The sequence below is a fragment of the Heterodontus francisci genome, chromosome 4 (genome assembly GCF_036365525.1).
Source record: "Heterodontus francisci isolate sHetFra1 chromosome 4, sHetFra1.hap1, whole genome shotgun sequence".
NCBI classification, from domain to species: domain Eukaryota; kingdom Metazoa; phylum Chordata; class Chondrichthyes; order Heterodontiformes; family Heterodontidae; genus Heterodontus; species Heterodontus francisci.
The window spans coordinates 109,795,104-109,821,368 of NC_090374.1; the positions used below are offsets into that span (position 1 = coordinate 109,795,104).

Genomic DNA, 26,265 nt, shown 5'->3' on the forward strand with positions numbered 1-26,265 from the left:
CTGGCAGACTTCCAATATATCACCCACGTGTCCAGTGTTCATGTGTGAGCCTAGACAACAACATTTGATAAAGTGGCACCACTAACTCCCCAGGCTCAACGTAAGGAGTGACACACAGCAAAGGTATCTCAAAACAATAGGCCTCCTAAGTCATAATCCAATATAAAAAAATATCCAATATATCAAACTTGGAGGTGTAGCAGACATTGAGGATGATGCTAATCAACTGCAACAGGACATAGGCTAGCAGAATGGGCAGACAAGTGGCAGAATGTAATACAGAGGGGTGTGAGGTGATGTATTTTGGGTTAGGGAGAGGCAATATAGACTAAATGTCACAGTTGTAAAGCATGTACATGAAAAGAGGGACCTGGGGTTTCATGTCTATAGATCTTTGGAGGTGGCAGGATATATTGAGAGAGTAGTTAGCAAAGCATATGGGATGTTGGGCTTCCTAAATAGATGTATTGAGTACAAAAGCAGGGACATTAAGCTGAACCTCTATGAAACTCTGGTTAGGCCCCAATTAAAGTATTGCGACCAGTTCTGGTCACCACACTTTAGGAATAATGTGAGGATCCTTGAGAGGGTACAGAGGAGATTTACCAAAATGGTTGCAGGGATGTGAGATTTATAGCTATAGGGTTGTGTTGGAGAAGCTAGGCTTGTTTGCCCTGGAGCAAAGGAGATTGAGGGGAGATTTGATAGAGGTGTACAAGATTATGACAGGCTTAGATAAGTTAGACAGGAGAAACTGTTCACATTAACTGATGATACAAGGACTAGGAGGAGTCAGATTGAAGGTTTTGGGCAAGAGATGTAGGTGGATGTGAGGAAGAACTTTTTTACGCAGTGAGTGGCAATGACTTGGAACTCGCTGCCTACTAGGGTGGTGGAAGTGGAGATGATTGATTTCATAAGGAAATTGGATGGGCTTGCAGAACCAAGGGTATAGAGCCAGGGAATGGGACTGATTGGATTGCTCTACAGAGAGCCATCATGAGCCTGTGCACTTCCATTAAATCCCCCATCAATCTCCATTGCTCTAAGCAGAACAATTCCAGCCTTTCCAGCCTAAACTTAAAACTAAAATCCTTCATTCCTGGAACCACAGAATCACAGAATTATTACAGTGCAGAAGGCGGCCATTTGGCCCATCGTGTCTGCACCATGTCTCCGAAAGAGCAATTCACTCAGTTCTGTTCCCCCGCCTTCTAATAGTCACAACTTATGCCCAAGTGACACTTAATTGTATTCATACAGACCCCACAAGGAAATTTCTTCTGCTTATTAGCTCCAAATAGGCATGCACGTGGATAGAAAATTGTTAACATATGCTTCCTCGGTACCCAACTATTGACATTTTTAAAATCTTAAAACAAAAAAAAAGTGCTCCTGCCTGTTATTACAGTTAGAGTCTAGCAAAAAGTGGGCAAGTGAACCCATAGGCCTAAATCTCTGTTGGTGCATTATTCAAGGTTTAGCCATGGGTTATAAGAAAATAATTGGGAGAAACAAAGGCTGTTTTTTTTTTACACACAATTTTGCTGCTTTCGGTCTGTGGGCCACAACTTGCACCTGACAGACAGCAAATAAAAAGTTGGAAGTATTAATGCTCTTAAATCAGTCATGAACTGTGATTAGGAGGCTTTTAAATATTAGGAATAGAAGGCAACAGTCGACCAACACAGGTCGAGACGTGGCTTACTCACATGCAGGTCACCTGTTATGCATTATTCCAGGAGTTCTGGAGTAGGGATCCCTGACCATTGGCAAACCAGCCTTGAAACCCAGGCAACTAAATCTCCTGTGAAGCAGAATTTTATTCATGCTATGTGAAATGATATTCGTCATTTAGAAAGGATAGGTGGAGGGGAAAAGGAAGTGGATAGCACTATTAATAAAGGACAAGAACAGTACATTAGTGAGAGAGGATCTTCGATTGAAGGAGCAAGATATACAATGAGTTTGGGTGGAGCTAAGAAACAGCAAAGGGCAGCAAACATTGGTGGGAGTTGTTTACCACTACAATTTGGTGGCCTATAATCTTGGGCATGGTATATATCAAGAAATTAGAGCAGCATGTAGCATGGACAATACAGTAATAATGGGCAACTTCAATTTACATATAATAAAAGCAAAATACTGTGGATGCTGGAAATACTCAGCAGGTCTGGCAGCATCTGTGGAAAGAGATGCAGAGTTAACATTTCAAGTCAGTGACCCTTCTTCAGAACTAGCAGATATTAAACATGTGAAAGGTTTTAAGCAAGTTAAGTGAGGGTGGGGCAAGACATAACAAAGGAGAAGGTGTAGATAGGATAAGGTCACAGAGAACAACCGACCAGAATGTCATGGAGCAAAGGCAAACAATGAGTTAATGGTGTGGTGAAAGACAAAGCATTAGTACAGATAGGGTGTTAACGGACTGAAAACTGAACATCCACAAGTACAAACATGAAAACAGTGGGTAGGCAAACTGAACAAACTAAAATAAAAACAAAAACAAATTTAAAAAAAACTAAAAATAAAAGTAAAATGGGGCGGCTTGTCATGCTCTGAAATTATTGAACTCAATGTTTAGTCCGGCAGGCTGTAGTGTGCCTAATCGGTAAATGAGATGCTGTTCCTCGAGCTTGCGTTGATGTTCACTGGAACACGGCAGCAATCCCAGGACAGAGATGTGAGCATGAGAGCAGAGGGGAGTGTGGTAATGGAAAGTAACTGGAAGCTCGGGGTCATGCTTTCGGACTGAGCGGAGGTGTTCTGCAAAGCGGTCACCCAGTCTGCGTTTGGTCTCCCCAATGTAGAGGAGACCACATTGTAAGCAGCGAATACTGTATACTACATTGAAAGAGGTACAAGTAAATCGCTGCTTCATCTGAAAAGGGTGTTTGGGGCCTGGGATTGTGAGGAGAGAGGAGGTAAATGGGCAGGTATTACATCTCCAGCGATTGCATGGGAAGGTGCCGTGAGAAGGGGACGAGGTGGTGGGGGTAATGGAGGAGTGGACCAGGGTGTTGCGGAGGGAACGATCCCTTCAGAATACCGACAGGGGAGGGGAGGGGATGAAAATATTATTTCTAATATCTGCTAGTTCTGAAGATGGGTCACTGACCTGAAACGTTAACTCTGCTTCTCTCTCCACAGATGCTGCCAGACCTGCTGAGTATTTCCAGCATTTCTTCAATTTACATATAGATTGGGTAAACCTAATTAGCACTAATGCTTTGGAGGATGAATTCCTGTACGAGATGGATTTCTGGCGCAGTATGTTGAAGAACCAACTTGGGATTGGGTTATTTTAGATTTAGTATTACGCAATGAGAAAGGGCTAATTAATAACCTTGCTGTAAAAGGAGCCTTTAGGAAATAGTAACCACAATATGATAGAATTTTACATTAAGTTTGAAAGAAATATAGTTGATTCTAAAAATAGGGTCTTAAATCTGAACAAAGGAAACTATGAAGGTATGAGGGGCAAGTTGTCTCTGATGGATTGGGAAGATACATGAAAAAATTTGACGGTAGACAGGCAATGGATGTTATTTAAAGTATTACACGGTTTACAACAAATATACTTTCCTCTAAAGACACAAAACCCCAACAGGAAAAGTTAATCAAATGTGGCTAACAAAAGAAATTGAGGACTGAATTAGGTCAAAGGAAGTGGCTTATAAGGTCATCAGAAAAAGTGTAAGGCCAAGGATTGGGAGCAACTTAGAGTCCAAAGGAGGAACAAGAAACTGATAAAGGGAAAAGAGATTATGAATGCAATCTAGCTAGAAACATGAAAGCAAACATAAAAGCATCTTTAGGTATGTGAAAAGGAAAATATTAGCAAGGACGAATGGGAGTCCATTGCAAGCGGAGACAGGAATGTTTGTGGTGGAGAATTAGGAAATGGTGGAGTGACCAAACAATTACTTTGTGTCTGTCTTCACAGAGAAAGACACAGAAAAGATGCCAGAAATAATAGGGAACAAAGGGATTTGTAAAAATGAGGAACTGAAAGAAATTGCCATCAAGAAAGAGGTCGTACTCAAACAATTAATTGGATTGAAAGTTGATAAATCCCCTGGATCGGATGAGCTACATCCCAGAGTATTGAAGGAGGAAGCCATAGAGATAGTGGATGCATTAGTTATCTTTCAAAATTCTATAGATTCTGGAAGGGTTCCCGCAGACTGGAAAGTAGCAAATGTAACCCCACTATTTAAGAATGGAGTGAGAGATAAAATGGTTTACTACAGACCTGTTAGTTTGACGTCAGTAGTAAGGAAAATGTTAGAAACTATTATAAACAAGGACACCTGAAAATAATGATATGATTGGGCAAAGTCAACATGGATTTATGAAAGGGAAATTATATTTGATAAATCTGTTGGAGTTTTTTTGAGAATGTTACTTCTAGCATACATAAAGGAGAACCAGTGGATGAGGTGTATTTGGATTTTCAGAAGGCTTTTGATACGTTCCCAACACAGGAGGTTGGTAAATAAAATTAGAGCACATGGGATTGGGGATAATATACTGCTATGGATTGAGAATTGGTTAATAGACAGAAAACAAAGAGTAGGAATAACAACAAGAAATGCTGGAAATACTCAGCAGGTCTGACAGCATCTGTGGAGAGAGAAGCAGAGTTAACGTTTTGGGTCAGTGACCCTTCATCAGAAAGAGCAGGAATAAATGGGTCATTCTGAGGATGGCAGGCTGTGACTAGTGGGGTACCACAAGGATCAGTGCTGGGGCCACAGCTGTTCACAATCTATATAAATGATTTGGATGTGGGGACCAAATGTAATATTTCCAAATTTCCTGATGACAAAACTAGGTGGGAATATAAATTGATAAGAGGATGCAAGGAGACTTCAAGAGGATTGATCCGCTTTGGTATAAAAAACAGAAAGCCAGAGTATTTCTTAAATGGAGAGAGATTAGGAACTGTTGATGACCAAAGGGACTTGGGTGTGCTTGTTCATGAGTCACTAAAAGCTAGTATGCAGGTGCAGCAAGCAATTAGGAAGGCAAATGGTATGTTGGCCTTCATTGCAAGGGTATTTCAGTACAGGAGTAAAGATGTCTTGCTGCAATTGTAAAACGCCTTGGTAAGACTGCACTTGGAGTATTGTATGCAATTTTGGTCTCCTTATCTAAGGAAGGATATACTTGCTATAGAAGGTTCACCAGACTAATCCCTGGAATGGCGGGATTGTCTTATGGAGAGAGATTTCAGAAACTGGACCTGTATTCTCAAGAGTTCAGAAGAATGAGAGGTGATCTCATTGAAACTTCGAAAATTCTTACAGGGCGTGACAGGGTAGATGTGCATAGGATGTTTCCTCTGGCTGGTGAGTCTAGAACCAGGGGACCCAGTCTCAGAGTCAGAGGCAGGCCATTTAAGACAGAGATGAGGAGGAATTTCTTTACTCAGAGGGTGGTGAATCTGTGGCATTCTCTACCCCAGAGGGATGTTGAAGCTCAATCATTGAGCATGTTCAAGACAGAAATCTATAGATTTCTGGATGCTAAAGACATTAGGGAACATGGGGATAGTGGGGAAAAATGGCATAGAGGTAGATGATCAGCCATGATCTGTTTGAATGGCAGAGCAGGCACGACGGGCTGAATGGTCTACTCCGGCTCCTATTTCCTATGATCCTTTGATGCTTACTCAGATTCACAAACATTTTAAAAACACTTGGGATCCATACCATCAATGGGCTCAGTGTGGGCAGCGGGAAGAGAATTTTGCAGCTTTAGAAGCATTTCTAATAAAACATTTATTTTCAAGAGACATAGCACAAAGACAGAACATGATTCACAGAGGGAGAGAAAATCAACTGCAGACACTAAGGCTGACATTTGTATAACTCATCTCAAAAGGGGATCCAAGCAGTGACTAAAGACTGGAAAAATAACGTGGAATGATGTGACAAAGACACAGACTTAACCTATTCAGTGTACAAGCTTTCCTCGTCCTGCCAACTTTATCATCTTGGTGCCTTCAGAACAATAACAACATTATCTGAATATTTTGAATAATGTATTGCTACAAAAATGAAATTCACCAACAAGCCTGTAACTGATATTTTTGCCACTGAACACATTTCACAGATGCACACAATAATTAATGCAGATTCCTCATCCCAGTTTTCCTGTCATTTTCTGCATGAGAGGCACTGACCCATTTTACGCTGCAAGGTCTCACTGAATAAAAGGCTTCTTTGTGCTCTCAGTAAACACACACAAATTTCTTTGATTTCAGATGATAAATTTCGAACATAGTTTACAAGCCAAGTTTGGGGCCCTTCTATAACGTTTGTAAAACATTTCTGAACGTTTAACAAAGTAACCAAAATGCTTTAAATCTGCAGCATAACCAAAGATGAGCAGATAAACATGAAATTCACGCACAGGATAAAAGACAAATATTAAGCTTAAATAAAAAAAATGCTGCAGCAACTAACATTTACATAGTACTTCCCAGGGAAATAAAGATCTCATTGCTTTACAAGCGGAGATGCAGATACCATAGCAAGAAGTTTATGGGAGGAGATTGCAGGCAAAAGTGATGAGAGTTCCAGAGAAAAAGGGCTTAATTACTGAAATATCACCATCTGATAGTGCAGCAGAAATGAAGGGACAAACAGTAATTATGAATTTCTGGAATGAAGTGTTGGTTGGCAAGGGGGGGGGGGGGGGGAGGGTGATGGCGGGGAGGCACAGTGAGGGTGATTGGGAAGTTGGCTCGACCATACTAGAGAATTATGTCCAAATAGGGTAGAAAAGCTATGGAGGATTTTGAAATCAAGAACACAGATCCTGAAGTTAATTCACTGAGACAGAGGGAAATAGTTGACATTGGAAAAGGACCAAGCTGATGGGCATGCAGGGCTTCTTGCGGAAGTGGACATGGGCAGTTGAGCTCAGGATTATAATAAAAGCAAAATACTGCAGATGCTGGAAATCTGAAACAAAAACAAAGTGCTGGAAATACTCAGCAGGTCAGGCAGCAACTGTGGAGAGAGAAGCAGAGTTAACGTTTCAGGTCTGTGATCTTTCATCATTCATAATAAAGGTCTTGATGAGAGTCTTGGTAGCAAAAGATTAGGTTGTGGTGCCAGCAGGTGACATTCTAGAAGATGGTCTAGGGGACAAAGGCTAGAAAGATCATCTAACATCAATTTTGAATTTAAATTAGGCCCCAACAGTCTGTAAAGATGAAATGGTGCCGGGCAGGAAGGGACCAACCACAGGCTGGTAAGTGAACTCGGCCTAATCTTAAACTCTCCCAGACTAGTTGGGCAAGGGGGTTTAAAATCAAGGTCTTTTAATTTAAATGAGGGAACGCAGTGAGAGTAGACATCTGCCTGAGTGAGATATTGCCAGAGTGAAGTTGGAAATTTGGTGCATGTGGTAAGTTCTGGTGAGTTTTTGCCAAGTTTAACTTTTAGATTAAGAATCAGCATTAAAATCTCCTGCTTAGGTAAACAGCCTTGTTAAACAAGAGGCAGTCAGCAGTAATCTGTCAATCAGTTGAAAGTAGTTAGGTTCAAAAGGTGTGAATTATTGCAGTAGAAAGCTGAGCTAGTGACTCATCAGAATCTCTACACAAGGCAGACCAGTCTCTTAGCTGAACACACAGTGAGGGGACAGTGAGAGGAGACACCTGCCTGAATGAGACATTGCCAGAGCGAAGTTGGAAATTTGGTGCACATGGGAATTAGGTGCAGAGAGGGGCTCCTTTTCCTATCTTTTTCAGCCTCCAGCAGCTGATGAGTCTTTCTTCGACTCCAAGGTAGGCTAGTTGAACTTTCCATTACTTCAGCTGTGAGAATTATTAGCTAATTTACAAATTAAAAAATAAGGTTGTACAAAGATGGCAGGGCCGGTGGTGCGCTGCAACTGCAGCATGTGGGAATCTGTGGCATGCACTGCAATCCCGGACAACTAGGTCTACAGTAAGCGTCTGCAGCTTGCACGACTTTAGCTCAGAATTACTGAGCTGAAGACTGAGTTGCAGACATTGCAGAGCATCAGGAGGGGGAGAATTACCTGGACACCTTGTTCCAGGAGGCAGTCACACCCTTTAGAGTAGGGAGAAAACTAGAGATGGTCAATGGTCAGGGACAGGGACAGGAGGGTGTGACTGTGAGTGAGGCAGATAGGGGGAAATCAGCATGTAGTAATGGAGGAGCCTCAGCCCCTGACCTTGTCCAACAGGTATGAGGTCCTTGCTACCTGTGTGGATGACGAGAAGGACTGCAAGGTGGACTGACCATGGCACCATAGTGAAAGATGCCATTCCGGTGGAGGGAGTGAAGAGGAACGTGGTAGTGATAAGAGACAGTATAGTCAGGGGAATAGATACAGTTCTTTGTAGCTGCAACTGGGAACTCCGATGGCTGTGTTGCCTGCCCGGTACCAGGGTTAAGGACATCTCCTCGTGGCTGGAGAGGATCCTGGAGTGGAAGGGGGAGGATCCAGTTGTCATGTTCCATGTAGGAAACAATGACATAGGTAGAATCAGAAATGATGTTCTACTTAGAGAATTTCAGGAGTTAGGGTCCAAACTAAAACGCAGTACATCAATGGTAATCATCTTCGGATCGTTACCCGAGCCACACGCAAATTGGCACAGGGTCAAGCATATTAGAGAACTAAACGCATGGCTCAAAGAGTGGTGTGGGAAGACGGGGTTTCAATTCACCGGGCATTGACATCAGTACTCAGGGAAGATGGAGCTATTCCGTTGGGATGGGCTTCACTTGAACCGGGCTAGGACCAGTGTCCTGGCCATTCACATAACTAGGGCTGTGGACAGGGCTTTAAACAAACAGGGAATGGGGTTGGGGGGCGGGGGGGGAGGGTAGGATTTGGATAAAGGGAAATTTAGAAATCCAAAGAGAGAGGTCAAGGCACCAGAGCAAGATAGTGATGTGGGGAACTCCCAACAGAATGGGGCAGGAAGGGACAGAGAGTTTAACAAAAATTGTGCATCGGCAAATAAGGTCATTGCAGGGAATAGAGGTAAAAAATGAAACTGAAGTTTCTTTATCTGAATGCACGAAGCATCTGTAATAAGATAGGTGAACTAGTGGCACGAATACAGGTAAAAGATGTAGATCTAATTGCCATTACTGAGACATGGTTACAAGGAAATCAAGGTTGCGAAATGAATATTCCAGGGTACACAATATTTTGGAGAGACAGACAGAATGGCAAAGGAGGAGGAGTAGCCCTGATAGTAAAAGGATGGCATAAGGACATTAATAAGAAGGGACCTGGCCTCAGAAGATCATGAAGTACAATCAATTGGGTGGAAATTAGGAATAGCAGGAGTCAGAAACAGTGGTGGGAGTAGTCCACAGGCCCCCTAATAGTAGTTACAATATTGGACAGAACATTAAATGGGAAATTATTGGAGCGTGTAAAAAAAAGGTAATGTATTAATTGTGGGGGAATTTAATCTGCACATAGACTGGGACAATCAAATTAGCAACAGTGGTCTACAAGAGTTTGTAAAATGTTTTCATGACAGTTTCTTGGAGTAATACATTGTGGAACCAACTAGGGATAAAGCTATCTTAGATCTCGTATTGCATAATGAAGCAGGGTTAACAAGCTATGTCCTAGTAAAAGATCCATTCGGAAATAGTGACCTTAATACCACTGAATTTCATGTTAAGTTTAAAGTGACACATTTCAATCATAAACAAGATTCTTAAACTTAAACAAAGCCAAATACGAAGGTATGAGGCGAAAACTGGCTAAGGTTAATTGGATAAATAGACTGGAAGGTATGGTGGTAAATGAACAGTGGGAAACATTTAAAGAAACAATTCAAAGAGTTCAACAAAAGTACATTACATTCAAAAACAAAAACTGGTCAAGACAGACCTACCCGTGGCTCACTCAGGAAGTTAAGGTGAGTATTAGACTAAAAGAAGCGGCTTACAATTTTGCCAAAAAAAGTAGCAAGTCTGAGGATTAGGAGTGTTTAGAAACCAGCAAAGGGCCACCAAAAAGTTGATTAAAAAGGGGAAAAAATAGAATACGAGAGTAAACTAGCCAGCAATATAAAAACAGATTGTAAGAGCTTTTATAAGTACATAAAAAGGAAGAGTGGCTAAAGTAGATGATGGCCCCTTAGAGGCAGAAATAGGAGAAATCATCATGGGGAATGATGAAATAGCAGAGGCATTGAACAAATATTTTGTGTCTATCTTCACAGTAGAAGACACAAGTTCCATACCAGAAATAGGTAGTAGTCGAGGGGCTAAAAAGTGAGGAGATTAAGGAAATTGATATCAGCTAAGAAAACGTATTGGAGAAACTTGAGGGACTAAACTCTGACAAGTCCCTAGGACCAGATGGCCTACATCCTAGGGTTCCAGAAGAGATAGCTGCAGAGATAGTGGATGCGCTCGCTATGATTTTCCAGAATTCCTTAGATTCAGGAATGGTCCCGTCAGATTGAAAGTTGGCAAATGTTACACCGCTTTTCAAGAAGGTTGTTGAGAAGATGCTGGAAACTATTATTAAAAGTCTTAACATCACACTTAGAAAATCATAGTATGATTAGAACAGGTCAGCATGGTTTTACTAAAGGAAGATCCTGTTTGACAAATTTATTAGAGTTTTTAGAGGATGTAACTAGTAGGGTAAAAGGGAACCAGCAGGTGTCGTATACCTGGATTTCTAAAAGGCATTTGATAAGGTGCCACACAAAAGATTAATAGGCAAGGTAAGGGCTCATGGTGTTGGGGGTAATATATTAGTGTGGATAGATGATTGGTTAACAGACAGGAAGCAGAGAGTGGGCATAAATGGGGCATTCTCAAGTTGTCAGGTAGTGAATACAGGGGTGCTGCAAGAATCAATGCTAGGGCCTCAGCTATTTACACTCTATATTAATGAGACTTGGATGAAGAGACAGAGAGTAATGTATTTAGGTTTGCTGATACAAAGCTCGGTGGAAAGGTAAGCTATGGGGAGGATGTAGAGAGGCTGCCAACAGATATAGACAGGTTAAGTGTGTGGGCAACAAGATGGCAAATGGAGCATAATGTAGGGAAGTGTGAAATTCTTCATTTTGGTCGTAAAAATAGAAAAGCAGAATATTTTTTAAAAGGTGTGAAACTGGTAAGTGCTGATGTTGAGAGAGACTTGGGTGTACTCATACAAGGAACACAGAAAGTTAACATGTAGGTGCAGCAGGCTATTAGGAAGGCAAATGGCATGTTGGACTTTATTGCAAGGGGATTGGAGTACAGGACTAAGGAAGTCTGAATGAAATCGTACAGGTCTTTGGTGAGACCGCAGCTGGAATACTGTGTGCAGTTTTGGTCCCACATTTAAGGAATAATATACTTGCACTGGAGGCAGTGCAGCAAAGATTTATTAACTTGGTCCCTGGGATGAGGGGCTTGTCCTATGATGTGAGCCTGAGTAAATTGAGCCTATATTGTCTGGAGTTTAGAAGAATGAGAGGCGATCTAATTGAGACATACAAGATTTTGAAAGGGCTTGATAGGGTAGAAGCTGAGAGATTGTTCCCACTGGTCATGGAATCTAGAACGCAAGCGCACAGTCTCAGGATAAGGGGTCAATCACTCAGGACTGAGATGAGAAATTACTTCACTCAAAGCGTTGTGAATCTTTGGAATTCTCTATCCCAGAGGGTTGTGGATGGTCCATCGTCAAGGCTATGGGCCAAGTGCTGGCAAATGGGATTAGGTAGACAGGTCAGGTGTTTTTAATGCATCGGTGCAGACTCAATGGGCCGAAGGGCCTCTTCTGCACTGTATTATTCTGTGATTCTGAATACATTTAAGGCTGGGATAGATAGATTTTTGTTCTCGCAGGGAATCAAGGGATATGGGGAGTGGGCAGGAGAGTGGAATTGAAGCCCAAGATCAGCTATAGAGTCATAGAGAGATACAACACTGAAACAGGCCCTTCGGCCCACAGAGTCTGTGCCGACCAACAACCACCCATTTACACTAATCCTACATTAACCCCATATTCCCTACCACATCCCACCTTCCCTCAATTTTTTCCTACCACCTACCTACGCTAGGGGCAATTTACAATGACCAATTTACCTACCAACCTGCAAGTCTTTGGCTGTGGGAGGAAACCAGAGCACCCGGAGGAAACCCACGCGGTCACAGGGAGAACTTGCAAACTCCGCACAAGCAGTACCCAGAACTGAACCCGGGTCGCTGGAGCTGTGAGGCTGGCCACTGTGCTATGATCGTATTGAATGGCAGAGCAGGCTCGATGGGCCAAATGGTCTACTTCTGCTCCTGTTTCTTCTGTTCTTGTGTTAAGATCATAGAAAAATAGGCATTTTCAATAGGCATTACAACAACCTAATTACATGGGCATTTTTTTTATTATTCAATCATGGGATGTGGGCATCTCTGGCAAGGCCAACATTTATTGTCCATTCCTAATTGCCCTCGAGAAAGTAGTGGTGAGCCACCTTCTTGAACTGCTGCAGTCTGTGTGGTATAGGTATACCCACTATGCTGTTAGGAGGAATTGCAGGATTTTGACTCTGCCACAGAGCTTTAGTGCCAAATAAGGATGGTGTGTGACTTGGAGGGAAACTTACAGGTGGTGGTATTCCCATGTTCCTCCTGCAGATGCTCTTATTGGTGGTCGAGGTCGTGGGTTTGGAAGGTGCTGCAGTGCATCTTGTAGAGAGTACACACTGCCACTGTGTGCTGGTGATGAAGAGATGAATGTTTAAGGCGGTAGAAAGGGTGCCAATCAAGCAAACGGTTTTATCCTGGATGGTCTTGAGCTTCGAGTGTTGATGGAGCTGCACTCATCCAGGCAATTGGAGAATATTCCATCACACTCCTCACTTGTGTCTTGTAGATGGTGGACAGGCTTTGGAAAGTCAGGAGGTGAGTCACTCACTGCAGAATATCTAGCCTTTGACCTGCTTTTGTAGTCACAGTATTTGTGGCTGGTGCAGTTCAGTTTCTGGTCATCGGCAAACCCCCACCGCCCTGGGATTTTGATGGTGGGGGGATTCAGTAATGGTGATGTCATTGAGTGCCAAAAAGGAGGTTGTTAGATTTTTCCCTGTTAAAAAGTGGCATTTTGGGGCCACATTTCTGGAAGAAGCTGTTTGGTGGACCTGGGGTGTGACAGAACCTCCCTTCCCCCCACGGATACAATCCTGAACTTGTCTTTCACCAAGTGTTTTAATTCCTTTCCCATCAGACATAGCTTTCTGGTGATTTCGGCTTTGCATGATATTTTACAGCTTTTGATGCCAACGGAAACTAAAGCAGTGCTCTGAATAAGTTCAACTCGTTCAGTCTTCAGTTATTAAAGTAATGAGCGAACATAATTTAATGTAAATTATTGTGGGTAGCACAAACTACTGTTGTTGGCACATTACCCCACAGGAATGTTGTAGAAACCCTTCTTTTGAATCTATCCTAGATTTTTTTTTAACCATTGTTCTCCCTTCTCCTTCCCCTCTCAATTTCCAATTCAAATTAAATGTAGGTTACAACATTCAGATCTCAGTTTATATATAGATTAATCTACAAATAAAAGGGCAGGAATTATAATGAACATGATGCAGTTAATAATATAAATGTATAGCTGAGAAAAGATCCATCTATTTCATTACTTTTTTGGAGGAAAGAGCATAAAATAGGGAGCAGCACCGAAAATAAAAAAAACTGGCTGTTTCAGCATGACTCCTAGATTTCTGCCATTTTTAATTTTCATCTGCCATCTTTGTGCTTAAACACCAAAAAGCATATCTTTAAAAGATGAAGTAATAAAAGCAGTCATAAAAACTAAATGTTGACGATGTACTATGAAAAAAAATCAAAAGGAGGATCATAAATGTGTTCAATAACAACTGTTTTTGGTGTTTTTACCTTCCCACTCCAGTTCATTACCATGCCCTGAGTATTCAAGAGAATCCGCCTCATCAGGGGTCTCGAGGTCATCTACATTGATGTCAAGATCATCTGGGGTATCAAGGTTATCATCAGATAGGATTGAGCCTTCACTCTGATCGAGTGAAAGGCTGATAGCAGGAGCTGTAAGCTTTTTCTTCCCAGGTTGAATTCCATTGAGGTCAAGGGAATTAGGTGGTGCTGATCAAAAACAATGGAAATGGAAAAAGATTAAAATCACAGAAAATACCTTAAAAAAAAATCTTAATTTGCTGTGCTTATGTAACTTCAATTAAAGCAGAATTGGTGAGAACAATATCTAAGCATAGCCAACCATTGTGCAATTTCTCATCACAATCTTTGACAATAAATTGTATGCAAATGAATGTACACATACAACAGCAGGAATATTTGCTCAGATACAGGTTAAAGCCCCAAACATTCCACGTTTATTTGAACAAGAATCCTCACCATCAGGATCTCCTAAAAATGTCATTATAGTGAGGTGATATGACACGATGGAGCATTGGTCTGAAGGAATTATTGAAGCCAAGCGTGACACAGATGAAGTCAGTCATAAAAACCCCAGATCAACTGTGCACATTAATTCATCTCCTTCACACTACTCGAGTCAATATTCTATTGAAGCTTGCACTTCTAATGGTAGCATCAACACTTATTTAATTGCTAGCATTAACACGGGAGGAAAAATAGCAATTTCAATCTCAGGTCCCATAAATAATACATTTAAAAAGCACCATCTGAGGTCTATGCCCTGAAAATTGATTCTATCAATCAAAAAAGTGCATGCCCTATGTGGAAGATCTATTTCGGCCTACTACCATTGGTCTGATTGGGATCAACCAGTAATAGTGGACTGTTTTATCCATAGGAAGGAGAATCTGACAGGATCTTTCCTAACTTACAAAATTGCAACTTTAGTTGATTGGTGATGGAGACCTCCATAATACAAGCTGCATCCTGGCAACAGGTCTCAATGTCTTAGATAGTTCCTCCCTCCTTTTGCCCCTTGATTTTCTATTATTCTTGAATGCTTTTAATGTTTTTTTTACCATGAATACAGATACAAAATAGTTGTTCAAAGTCTGCCATGTCCTTGTTTCCCATTATCAATTCCCCAGTCTCATCGTCTAAGGGACCAACATTTACCTTAGCTACTCTCTTCCTTTTTATATACTGGTAGAAGCTCTACAGTCTGTTTTTATATTTTTTGCTAGTTTACTGTCATATTCTAATTTCTCCCTCTATTTTTTATGTCAACTTTTGCTGGTTTCTAAAATGTTCCCAAGCTTTAGGCCTACCACTAAACTTCACAGAATTGTACACTTTTTCTTTCAATTTGGGACCATCCTTAACTTCCTCAGATGGTTCAACCCTTCTCAAAATCTTTCTTTCTCAATGGAATATAATCTGAGGGGGGGGGGGCTCCTTTTTTCTACTTTTTCACCCTCCAGTATTTGGTTCTTGCTTTGGCGCAGTGGAAGGAGCTGGTTGGTGAGTAACTGGTAAGCTAGTCTACTTATAATAAATAGTCTGTTAAGTTAAGGTACGACAGGGCAGCTTGGCCGTGTGGAATGTACAGCCTGTGGCATGTGGGAAGTCATGGATGCACCATGTGTCCCAGACAAACACATCTACAGGAAGTGTCACCGGCTGTAGAAGCTTGATCACTGGGTTTCAGAACTCGAGCAGTGGCTGGAGTCACTGTGGTGCATCCGTGAGGCAGAGAACTATGTGGATAGCACGTTTAGGGAGGTGGCCACACCGCAAGTTAGGAGCATGCAGGCAGTCTAAGAGAACCAGGAAGGTAGCGCAGGTGTCCCCTGAGATGATCTCGCTTGCTAATTGGTTTTCCATTTTGGATACTGGTGAGAGTGATGGTTCCTCAGAGGAGTGCAGTAGGAACCAAGTTTGCGGCTCAGTTGCACAGGAGGGGAGGAAGAAAAGTGGAACAGCAGTAGCAATAGGGGATTCGTTAGGGGAACAGACAGGCGTTTCTGCGGCTGCAAACGGGACTCCAGGATGATGCATTGCATCCCTGGTGCCAGGGTCAAGGAAGTCACGGACCGGCTACAGGACATTCTTCTGGGGGAGGGTGAACAGCCAGAGGTCGTGGTCCATGTTGGCACCAATAACATAGGTAGGAAGGGGGATGAGCTCCTGAAAGCACATTTTAGGGAGTGAGGGACATTAAAAGGCAGGATCTCAAAAGCAGTAAGCTCAGGATTACTCGCAGTCCCATGTGCAAGGGAGCGTAGGAATAGGAGAATTGAATGATTGAACATGTGGCCGGAGAACTGGTGTAGGAGGGCATCAGATTTCTGAGGCATTGGGACAGGTGCTGGGGCAGGTGGGACCTGTACAAGATGCAGGAGTTGCATATTAATAGGGCTGGGATGAATATCCTCACAGGGAGATTTGCTAGTGCTGTGTGGAGGGTTTAAACTAGATTGTCAGGGGATGGGAACCTGAAAGGGGGCTCAGATTGGAGGGCATCAAAACTGGTAACTAGTCAGGTGTGCGGGAACTAGGAGAAAATATCAAAGAAGAAAACCGAGGTGCACAGAATACTAGGGAAGGTAGATAGCACTAGAGTAGGGAATAGTAAGTTATTAGGTGGGGTCAGAGTAAGGGAGGAAGTAATAAGTCTAAATCAGGGATAATGTGCATATATGTGAATGCAGGGAGTGTGGTTAATATGATTGGTGAGGTACAGGCACAGATTACCAAGTGGAAATATGATGCTGTGGCTATAACAGAGACCTGGCTCAAAGAAGGGCAGGACTGGGTGTTAAATATTCCTTGATACAAGGTGTTCAGGGAAGATAGGAAAAGGAAAAAGGGGGAAGGGTGGTAGTATTGATTAGGGAGAGCATTGCAGTGCTGGAGAAAAAGGATGTCCCAGAGGCGTTGAGGGCAGAATCAATTTGGCAAGAATACGGAAGTAATTCAGACACTGTAGGGGTTTAAAATTGATAAAGAGGATGTAGTAGATAGGCTGCCTGTACTAAAAATGGATAAAGCACCAGGACTGGATGAGATGCATCCGTGGATACTGAGGGAAGTGAGGGTGGAAATCGCAGAGGCACTGCCCATAATTGTTCAGTCTTCCTTAGACTCGGGGTGGTGCCAGAGGACTGGAGAATTGCAAACGTTACACCCTTTTTTGAACAAGGGTGTAAAGATAAGCCCAGCAACTACTGGTCAGTCAGTTTAACTTCGGTGGTGTGGAAACTTCTAGCAAAAATAATTCGGGACAAAATTAAGAGCCACATAGACAAATGCAGGTTAATTAAGGAAAACCAGCATAGATTTCTTAAGGGAAAATCATGTTTAACTAAACTGCTGGAGTTTTTTGAGGAGGCAACAGAGAGGATTGATGAGGGCAATGTTGTGACGTATATGGACTTTCAAAAGGCGTTTATCTGATAGAGTGCCACACAACAGACTTATGAACAAATTTATAGCTCATGGAATAAAAGGGACCATAGCAACATGGATATGGAATTGGCTAAGTGACAGGAAACAAAGAGTAGTGGTTAATGGATGTTTTTTGGGCTGGAGGAAGGTTTGTAGTGGAGTTCCCCAGGGGTCAGTGTTGGGATACTTGCTTTTCCTGATATATATTAATGTCCTAGACCTTGGTCTACAGAGAACAATTTCAAAGTTTGCAGATGATACGAAACTTGGAAGCATAGTGAACTATGAGGAGGATAGTGCAGAACTCCAAAAGGACATAGACAAGTTGGTGGAATGGGCAGACAAGTGGCAGATGAAGTTCAATGCAAACAAATGTGAAGTGATTCATTTTGGTAGGAAGAACATGGAGAGATGATATAAAATAAAGGGTACAATCCTAAAGGGGGTGCAGCGGGACCTGGGTGTATATTTGTAGAAGTCATTGAAAGTGGCAGGATAGGTTGAGAGAGAGTGGTTCATAAAGCATACAGTATCCTGGGCTTTATTAATAAAGGCATTGAGTACAAAAGCAGGGAAGTTATATTGAACTTATATAAGACACTAGTTCAGCCTCAGCTGGAGTATTGCATCCAGTTCTAGGTGCCACATTATAGGAACGACGTGAGGGCGTCGGAGAGAATACAGAAAAGATTCACGAGAATGGTTCCAGGGATGAGGAGCTTCAGTTATGAAGATAGATTGGAGAAGTTAGGACTGTTTTCCTTGGAGAAGAGAAGGCTGAGAGGTGATTTGATGAGGTATTCAAAATCATGAGGGGTCTGGACAAAGTAGATAGAGAGAAATTGTTCCCACTCATGAAAGGATCGAGAACAAGAAGGCACAGACTTAAAGTATCTGGTAAGAGAAGCAAAAGTGACATAAGGAAAAACTTTTTCACACAGAGAGTGGTTAAGGTCTGGAATACACTGCCTGAGAATGTGGTGGAGGCAGGTTCAATTGAAGCACTCAAAAGGGAATTAGACTGTTATATGTTTTGGAAGAATGTGGAGAGTTACGAGAAGGCTGGGGAATGGAACTGAGTGAATTGCTCTTTCAGAGACACGGTGTGGACGTGATGGGCCGAATGGCCTTCTTCTGCACTGTAGCAATTCTGTGATTCTGTGGTTCCAGGAATGAAGGGTTTTAGTTTCAAGTTTAGGCTGGAAAAGCTGGGATTGTTCTCCTGAGAGCAAAGGAGATTGATGGGAGATTTAATAGAAGTGTACAAGATTATGACAGGCTTAAATAAGTTATACAAGGAAAAACTGTTCCCATTACCAAATAGTACAAGGACTAAGGGAGACAGATTGAAAGCTTTGGGCAAAAGACTCAGGAGGAATATGAGGAAGCACATTTTTTACGCAGAGGGTGGGAATGACCTAGAACTCATTGCCCACAAGGGTGGTGGAAGCGGAGATGATCAATGACTTCAAGAAGAAGCTGGATGGCGACCCGAGAGAAATAGACTTGCAGGACTATGAGGATCTAACTCACACCAAGTCCTGTTCTCCCATCATACCTATGCTCATTGACCTACATTGGCTCCTGGTCCAGCAATGCTTCAAATTTAAAATTCTCATCCTTGCATTCAAATTCCTCCTTAGCCCTGTTCCATTCTATTCCTGAAACCTCCTCCAATCTTACAATGCTCAGAACTCTGCATTCCTCCAATTCTGGCCTCTTGTGCATCCCTGATTTCCTTCAGTCTGCCATTGGCAGCTGTGTATTCGGCCATCTAGGCCCAGGCTCTGGAATTTCCTCCCTAAACCTCTCTACCTCTGTCTCTTCCTTTAAGATGCTCCTTAAAACCTAGCTCTTTGACCCAGCTTTTGGTTACTTGCCCTAATATCGTCTTATGTGACTTGGTGTCAAAAATTATCTGATAATGCTTCTGTGTCTTGCCTTGGGATTTTTTACTACATTAAATGTATAAAAAGATATAAATGCAAGTTATTCTTGTAAGCAAACAAGTGGACTATCACAGTTATTGTTCAACGTGACAAAAAGTATCCACAGAGAAATTTAGCAGAATGGTACTGTGAATGTACAGATTGTAACTGCGTCGTTTAAGATGGAATAAAATAACTCCAAGCTTATTTGTTAATGGTCAACAGATTAAAATACAGGTACTGTATGCAATAAATGACCTAATAAACAATACCAAATCCCAACATGGATTTCACATAATATTCATGCTTTAAATATCAACTTTGAAAACAATTTAAATACAGGCTATATTGTTAGTTAACAAAGACAAAATGGACTGTCATTAGAGAAAATATAGGGATTCATCTTATGTTGAAGAGCTTGTTCTCATCACGTCAGCCAGTTGTACTAGCTTGGCTTGGCATCTTTTAAGTTACTCTTTTATCTCAAACAAAATGAGTCATAATTATTGTGACACTGATTCTCAGCACATAATTTAACATGGTTATTTACAGAATGAATTAATCAAACTGTTCCTACCAGGTCTGCTTTCTTCAGCTAAGGGACTTAACGCACCCTCATCAAAGGGAATGTCCATTCCCACATCCTCTGGCACTGATCTGTAAAACACAAGCTGTTTATTAATACTGATAAATTGAAACTTCTGTTAACACTGTTCTCAAATTTTGATTCCAGTGACATATAGAACTTCTAAAGACTAGTTTGGCACCATTGAAGCATTGATGCACGATGGGCCAAAGAGTCTCCATCTGTGCTTTAGAGTTCTATAGCAATATTTCTGCCTATTCTAACCATTCCAAGTAATAAGGTTCAATCCCATTTCTATTTAAAATCAGTTACTGAAAAAAAATTACAAAGATAATTTAAGACTTAATTTTGAACAGAATTTATGTAGGTTTATGTAAATTAGCCTGTTAATAAACTAACAATCATGACTTCAAGTTAACTTTAAGACTGTCACTGCAAGAACATATAACAGCCAATATTCTCTGTGACTGTAAACTTCAATGCAAAACAAGGCCTCAAATAGTGGTTGGGATCATACCCTCTGGTTTGGTTGTTCTTCACATAGCCTAAAGCTGAATCTAAGCAAACTTTGACTTTAGAAACCAAAGGGGAAGAAAAGGGATAGAGGCTGTAGTTACTGAAACGTACATGGATATATCCAACGTCTTCCTGGGTACAAATGTCCCCCCGCCCCCACCTCTACATGTACAAGATACACGTACAAATTAGAACTGCTACACGTTATGTTTCAAACAATTATGTTTGGAATAATTTTTGAAGAAAAAAATAGATTTGATGTTGGAACAAAAAAGTTATGAAAAATAAAAGGCTGAAGAAAACTAACTTGCATTTACATCAAGTTCGTCTCTCAAAATAATTGCTTGAATTGCTTTGAACATCTTGGTGACTCTATTCTCTGTAAACTTGAGTGCAGGAAAATGGTGTTGAAGATGATCAGCCATGATCTCACTGAATGGTGGAGTGGACTCGAAGGGCTGAATGGCCTACTCCTGCTCCTATTTCTTATGTTCTTATCTAAAACGCAGCTGCCATTGACCTAACTCTCACCAAGCCCCATTCACCCATCACCCCTGTGCTCGCTGATCTACACTGGCTCTTGGCTAAACAATGCCTCTGATTTAAAATTCTCATATGTGTTTCCAAATCTCCTCACAGCCTTACCTCTCCTTATCTCTCTAATCTCCTCCAGCCCAACAACTCTTCGAGATATCTCTGCTACTTCAATTCTGGCCTGTTGAATATCCCCAATTTTATTTTCCCACCATTGGTATCTTCAGCTGCCAAACCTAAGCTCTTGGAATTGCCTCCCTAAACCTTTCTGGTTCTCGACCTTTATTACCTCCTCCAAGATGCTCCTAAAAACCTACACTTTGACCAAGCTTTTGGTCATTTGCCCTAATAACTCCTTATGTAGCTCATAGAAAAATAGGAGCAGGAGTAGGCCATTTGGCCCTTCGAACCTGCTCTGCCATTCAATACGATCATGACTGTTCATCCAAAATCAGTAACCTGTTCCCGCTTATGCCCCGTATCCCTTGATCCCTTTAGCCCTAAGGACGATATCTAACTCCTTCCTGAATATATTTAATGATTTGGCCTCAATTGCTTTCCCTGGTAGAGAATTCCACAGGTTCACTACTCTCTGGGTGAAGAAATCTCTCCTCATCTCAGTCCTAAATGGTTTAGCCCTTTATCCTTAGACTGTGACTCCTGGTCCTGGACTCCCCCGCCATCGGGAACATCCTTCCTACATTTAGTCTGTCCAGTCCAAGAACAAAGAACAGTACAACACAGGAACAGGCCATTCGGCCCTCCAAGCCTGCGCCGATCTTGATGCCTGCCTAAACTAACACCTTCTGCACTTCCGGGGCCCATATCCCTCTATTCCCTTCCTATTCATATATTTGTCAAGATGTCTCTTAAACGTCGCAATCGTATCTGCTTCCACCACCTCCCCTGGCAGCATGTTCCAGGCACTCACCACCCTCTGTGTAAAAAAACTTGCCTCGCACATCCCCTCTAAACTTTGCCCCTCGCACCTTAAACCTATGTCCCCTAGTAACTGACTCTTCCACCCTGGGAAAAAGCTTCTGACTATCCACTCTGTCCATGCCGCTCATAACTTTGTAAACCTCTATCATGTCGCCCCTCCACCTCCGTCGCTCCAGTGAAAACAATCCGAGTTTTTCCAACCTCTCCTCATAGCTAATGCCCTCCAGACCAGGCAACATCCTGGCAAACCTCCTCTGTACCCTCTCCAAAGCCTCCACGTCCTTCTGGTCGTGTGGCGACCAGAATTGCACGCAATATTCTAAGTGTGGCCTAACTAAGGTTCTGTACAGCTGCAACATGACTTGCCAATTTTTATACTCTATGCCCCGACCGATGAAGGCAAGCATGCCGTATGCCTTCTTGACTACCTTATCCACCTGCATTGCCATTTTCAGTGACCTGTGGACCTGTACGCTCAGATCTCTCTGCCTGTCAATACTCCTAAGGGTTCCGCCATTTACTGTATACTTCCCACCTGCATTAGACCTTCCAAAATGCATTACCTCACATTTGTTCGGATTAAACGCCATCTGCCATTTCTCCGCCCAAGTCTCCAACCGATCTATATCCTGCTGTATCTTCTGACAATCCTCATCATTATCCGCAACTTCACCAACCTTTGTGTCGTCCACAAACTTACTAATCAGACCAGCTACATTTTCCTCCAAATCATTTATATATACTACAAACAGCAAAGGTCCTGTTAGAATTTAGTAGGTTTCTATGAGATCCCCTTTCATTCTTCTAAACTCTAGCGAATACAAGCCAAATCAACCCAATCTCTCTTCATAAGTCAGTCCTGCCCTCCCAGGATTCAGTCTGGTGAACCTTCGCTGCACTCCCTCCATAGCAAGAACATCCTTCCTCAGATGAGGAGAACAAAACTGCACACAATACTCCAGATGTGATCTCACCAAGGCCTTGTATAATTGCAGCAAGACATCCTTGCTCTTGTACTCGAATCCTTTCGCCAAGAAGGCCAACATACCATTTGCCTTCTTAACTGCCTGCTGCACCTGCATGTTTACTTTCAGCAACTGGTGCACAAGGACACCCAGGTCTCGCTGCACCTCCCCATTTCCCAATCTATCACTGTTCAGATAATAATCTGCCTTTCTGTTTTTGCCACCAAAGTGGATAACCTCATTTTCCCCACTACTGATGTCAGGCAAACATGTCTATAATTCGCTGTTTTCTCTCTACCTCCTTTTTTAAGGAGTGGGGTTACATCAGCTACCCTCCAATCCATTGGAACTGTTCCAGAGTCTATAGAACTTTGAAAAATGACCAGCAAATCATCTATTTACAGGGCCGCTTCCTTAAGTACTCTGGGATGTAGATTATCAGGCCCTGGGGATTTATCAGCCTTCAATCCCATCAATTTCCCTAACACCATTTCCCTACTAATACTGATTTCATCCAGTTCCTCCTTCTCACTAGACCCTATGTTCCCCAACATTTATGGGGGGTAATTTGTGTCATCCTTTGTGAAGACAGAACCAAAGTATGTATTTAATTGGTCTGCCATTTCTTTGTTCCCGATTATAAATTCCCCCGTTTCTGACTGTAAGGGACCCACATTTGTTTTCACTAATCTTTTTCTCTTCACATATCTATAGAAGCTTTTACAGTCAGTTTTTATGTTCTCTGCAAGCTTATCTCATACTCTATTTTCCCCTTCTTAATCAATCCATTTGTCCTCCTTTGCTGAATTCTGAACTGCTCACAATCCTCAGGTTTGCTGCTTGTTCTCGCCATTTTATATTTCTCCTCCTTGGATCTAATACTATCCCTAATTTCTTTTGTAAGCCACCCTTCCTGTTTTATTTTTACTCCAGACAAGAATGAACAATTGTTGTAATTCATCCATGCGTTTTTTAAATGCTAGCCATTGCCTATCCACTGTCAATCCTTTAAATAACATTCCTCAAACTATCATAGTCAACTCGCGCATCATACCTTCATAGTTTCCTTTATTTAGATTCAGGACCCTAGTCTCAGAATCAACTCTCACACTCTCCATCTTAATGAAGAATTCTATCATGTTATGATCGCTCTTCCTCAGGAGACCCCACACAAAATTGTTAACTAATCCTTTCTCATTACGCAATACCCAGTCTAGACGGCCTGTTCTCTTGTTGGTTACTCAACGTATTGGTCCAAAAAAACCACCACGTACGTGCTCCAGGAATTCCTCCTCTACAGTATTATTGCTAATGGTTTTCCCTATTTATATGGAGATTAGAGTCACCCAAAATTACAGTTACAGCCATATTGCATGCATCTCTAATTTCCTGTTTAATGCTATCCTCTACATCACCACTGCTGTTTGGGGATCCATATACAACCCCCACCGTTTTCTGCCCCTTGGTGTTTCTTAGCTCCACCCATACAGATTTCACATCTGGATTCTCTGAGCTAATATCCTTCCTCACTATTGTATTGATTTCCTCTTTTACTAACAATGCTACTCCACCTGCTTTCCCTTTTTGCCTGTCCTTCCTAAATACTGAATACCTTTGGATGTTCAGTTCCCATCCTCGGTAACCCTGCCGCCATGCCTCCATAATCGCAACTATATTGTGTCAATTTACATCTATTTGGGTGGTTAATTCACCTACCGTCTTGCGAATACTCCAAGCATCGAGATACAATGCCTTTAGGCTTGTCTTTTTAACATTCTTAGTCATCTTAGCATTGTTTCGCACTATAGCCCTATTTGTTTCTTGCCCTTGATTTCTATGCCTTTCACGTTTGCCTTTTTGTTTCTTGTCTTTCGTTTCTATCCTTGTTTCCTCCTCCTCAGTCTCCCCGCTCAGATTCCCATCCCCCTGCCATTCTAGTTTAAATCCTCCCCAACAGCACTAGCAAACGCCCAGACGAGGACATCGGTTCCGGTCTTGCCTGGGTGTAACCCGTCCCACTTGTATAGATCCCACCTTCCCTAGACCAGTCCTGATGTCCCAGGAATCTAAATCCCTCCCTCCTGCACTATTTCTCCAATCATGCATTTATTTGGTCTATTCTCCTGTTCCTATACTCACTCACACATGGCACAGGAAGTAATCCTGAGATTACTACCTTTGAGATACTGCTTTTTAATTTAGCTCCTAACTCCTTAAAAATCATCTTGCAGGACCTCATTCCTTTTTCTACCTATGTCGCTGGTACCGACATGTACCACAACCACTGGCTGTTCACCTTCCCCCTTCAGAATGTCCTGCAGCCACTCCAAGACATCCTTGACCCTAGCACCAGGGAGGCAACATATCATCCTGGAGTATCGTTTGCAGCCACAGAAACGCCTGTCTGTTCCCCTTACAATTGAATCTCCTATCACTATGGCTACCCCCCGCCCCCACTGCTGTGCAGCAGAGCTATCCATGGTGCCACAAACTTGGCTGTTGCTGCTTTCCCCTGGGAGGCCATCCCCCCCCAAAAGTATCCAAAGCGGTATATCCGTTAGAGAGGGATGGCTCAGTGTCAAATTCTGTTTTAGAATGCTTCCATGAAGATCCTTGGGATGTTTTATGTTAAAGTTTGTTATATACATACAAGTTGCGTTAAATGAGCATTATTGTGCCAAATACATCAATCAGTTTTAGCACAGCAAGATCTCACAAATTACTAAGACGACGAATAACCAATGCAAATGTTATGTGCAACATTTGCCAGGGAGAGATACTGGAAGAGTGTTCTGTTTTTCTGTGAGTAGTGCCATAGAGTCCACACATTCACGTAAAACGCTACAACAGGCAAATAGACAAGACTTTAAACAGAGGTCCTGAGGGACAACATCTCAAAGTAGAGCACACCCATAATATCTTATCCCACATTATGTTGTGGTCATCTTTGACCCACTCCTTGTTCATTCACATTGGCTAAATTTAAAATTCTCATCCATATGTGAAAATTCCTTGATAGCCTTTTCTCTCTCTCTCTCGATAACTTCCTCCAGCCCGACAACTACACTGAACTCAATTTCGCTGGTTCTGACCTTGTGAATCTACCATCCACTCCATCTCCCAACACTGTCAGCCATGCTGTATCAACATGGCAATTATGGAGGAAGGCAGCAGAGCTAGTGAGTGCCAGCTCAACCATCCCATGACCGTGCCAGAAATGGTTTGATGACCTCATGTAGTTGGACAAGGTAGTGAAGTTACAAGTAACCATGCACATTTAGAAATAAAGCGAGAAGAATGACTCACCTCAGCTTCCGTGGTCCCACAGTATAACTGAGGAGGTGGATTCACCAGACACTACACATTCCTCTCCCACCATTCTACAGTGCCTTATTCCTTTGCCCCAGACC

General features: G+C 42.1%; 1 protein-coding gene across 4 annotated transcripts in view; it reads right to left on the reverse strand.

The window, feature by feature from the left end:
• Positions 1–26,265, reverse strand: part of LOC137369191 (protein prune homolog 2-like) — a 558,836-nt gene that overhangs the window by 86,352 nt on the left and 446,219 nt on the right. For all 4 annotated transcript variants that reach the window (XM_068029990.1, XM_068029989.1, XM_068029992.1 and 1 more), the window contains 2 exons: positions 19,890–19,969; positions 13,923–14,144 (listed from right to left, as the gene is read on the reverse strand). In XM_068029990.1, the coding sequence (XP_067886091.1) occupies positions 13,923–14,144; positions 19,890–19,969 (302 nt within the window). The remainder of the gene's footprint in view (positions 1–13,922; positions 14,145–19,889; positions 19,970–26,265) is intronic.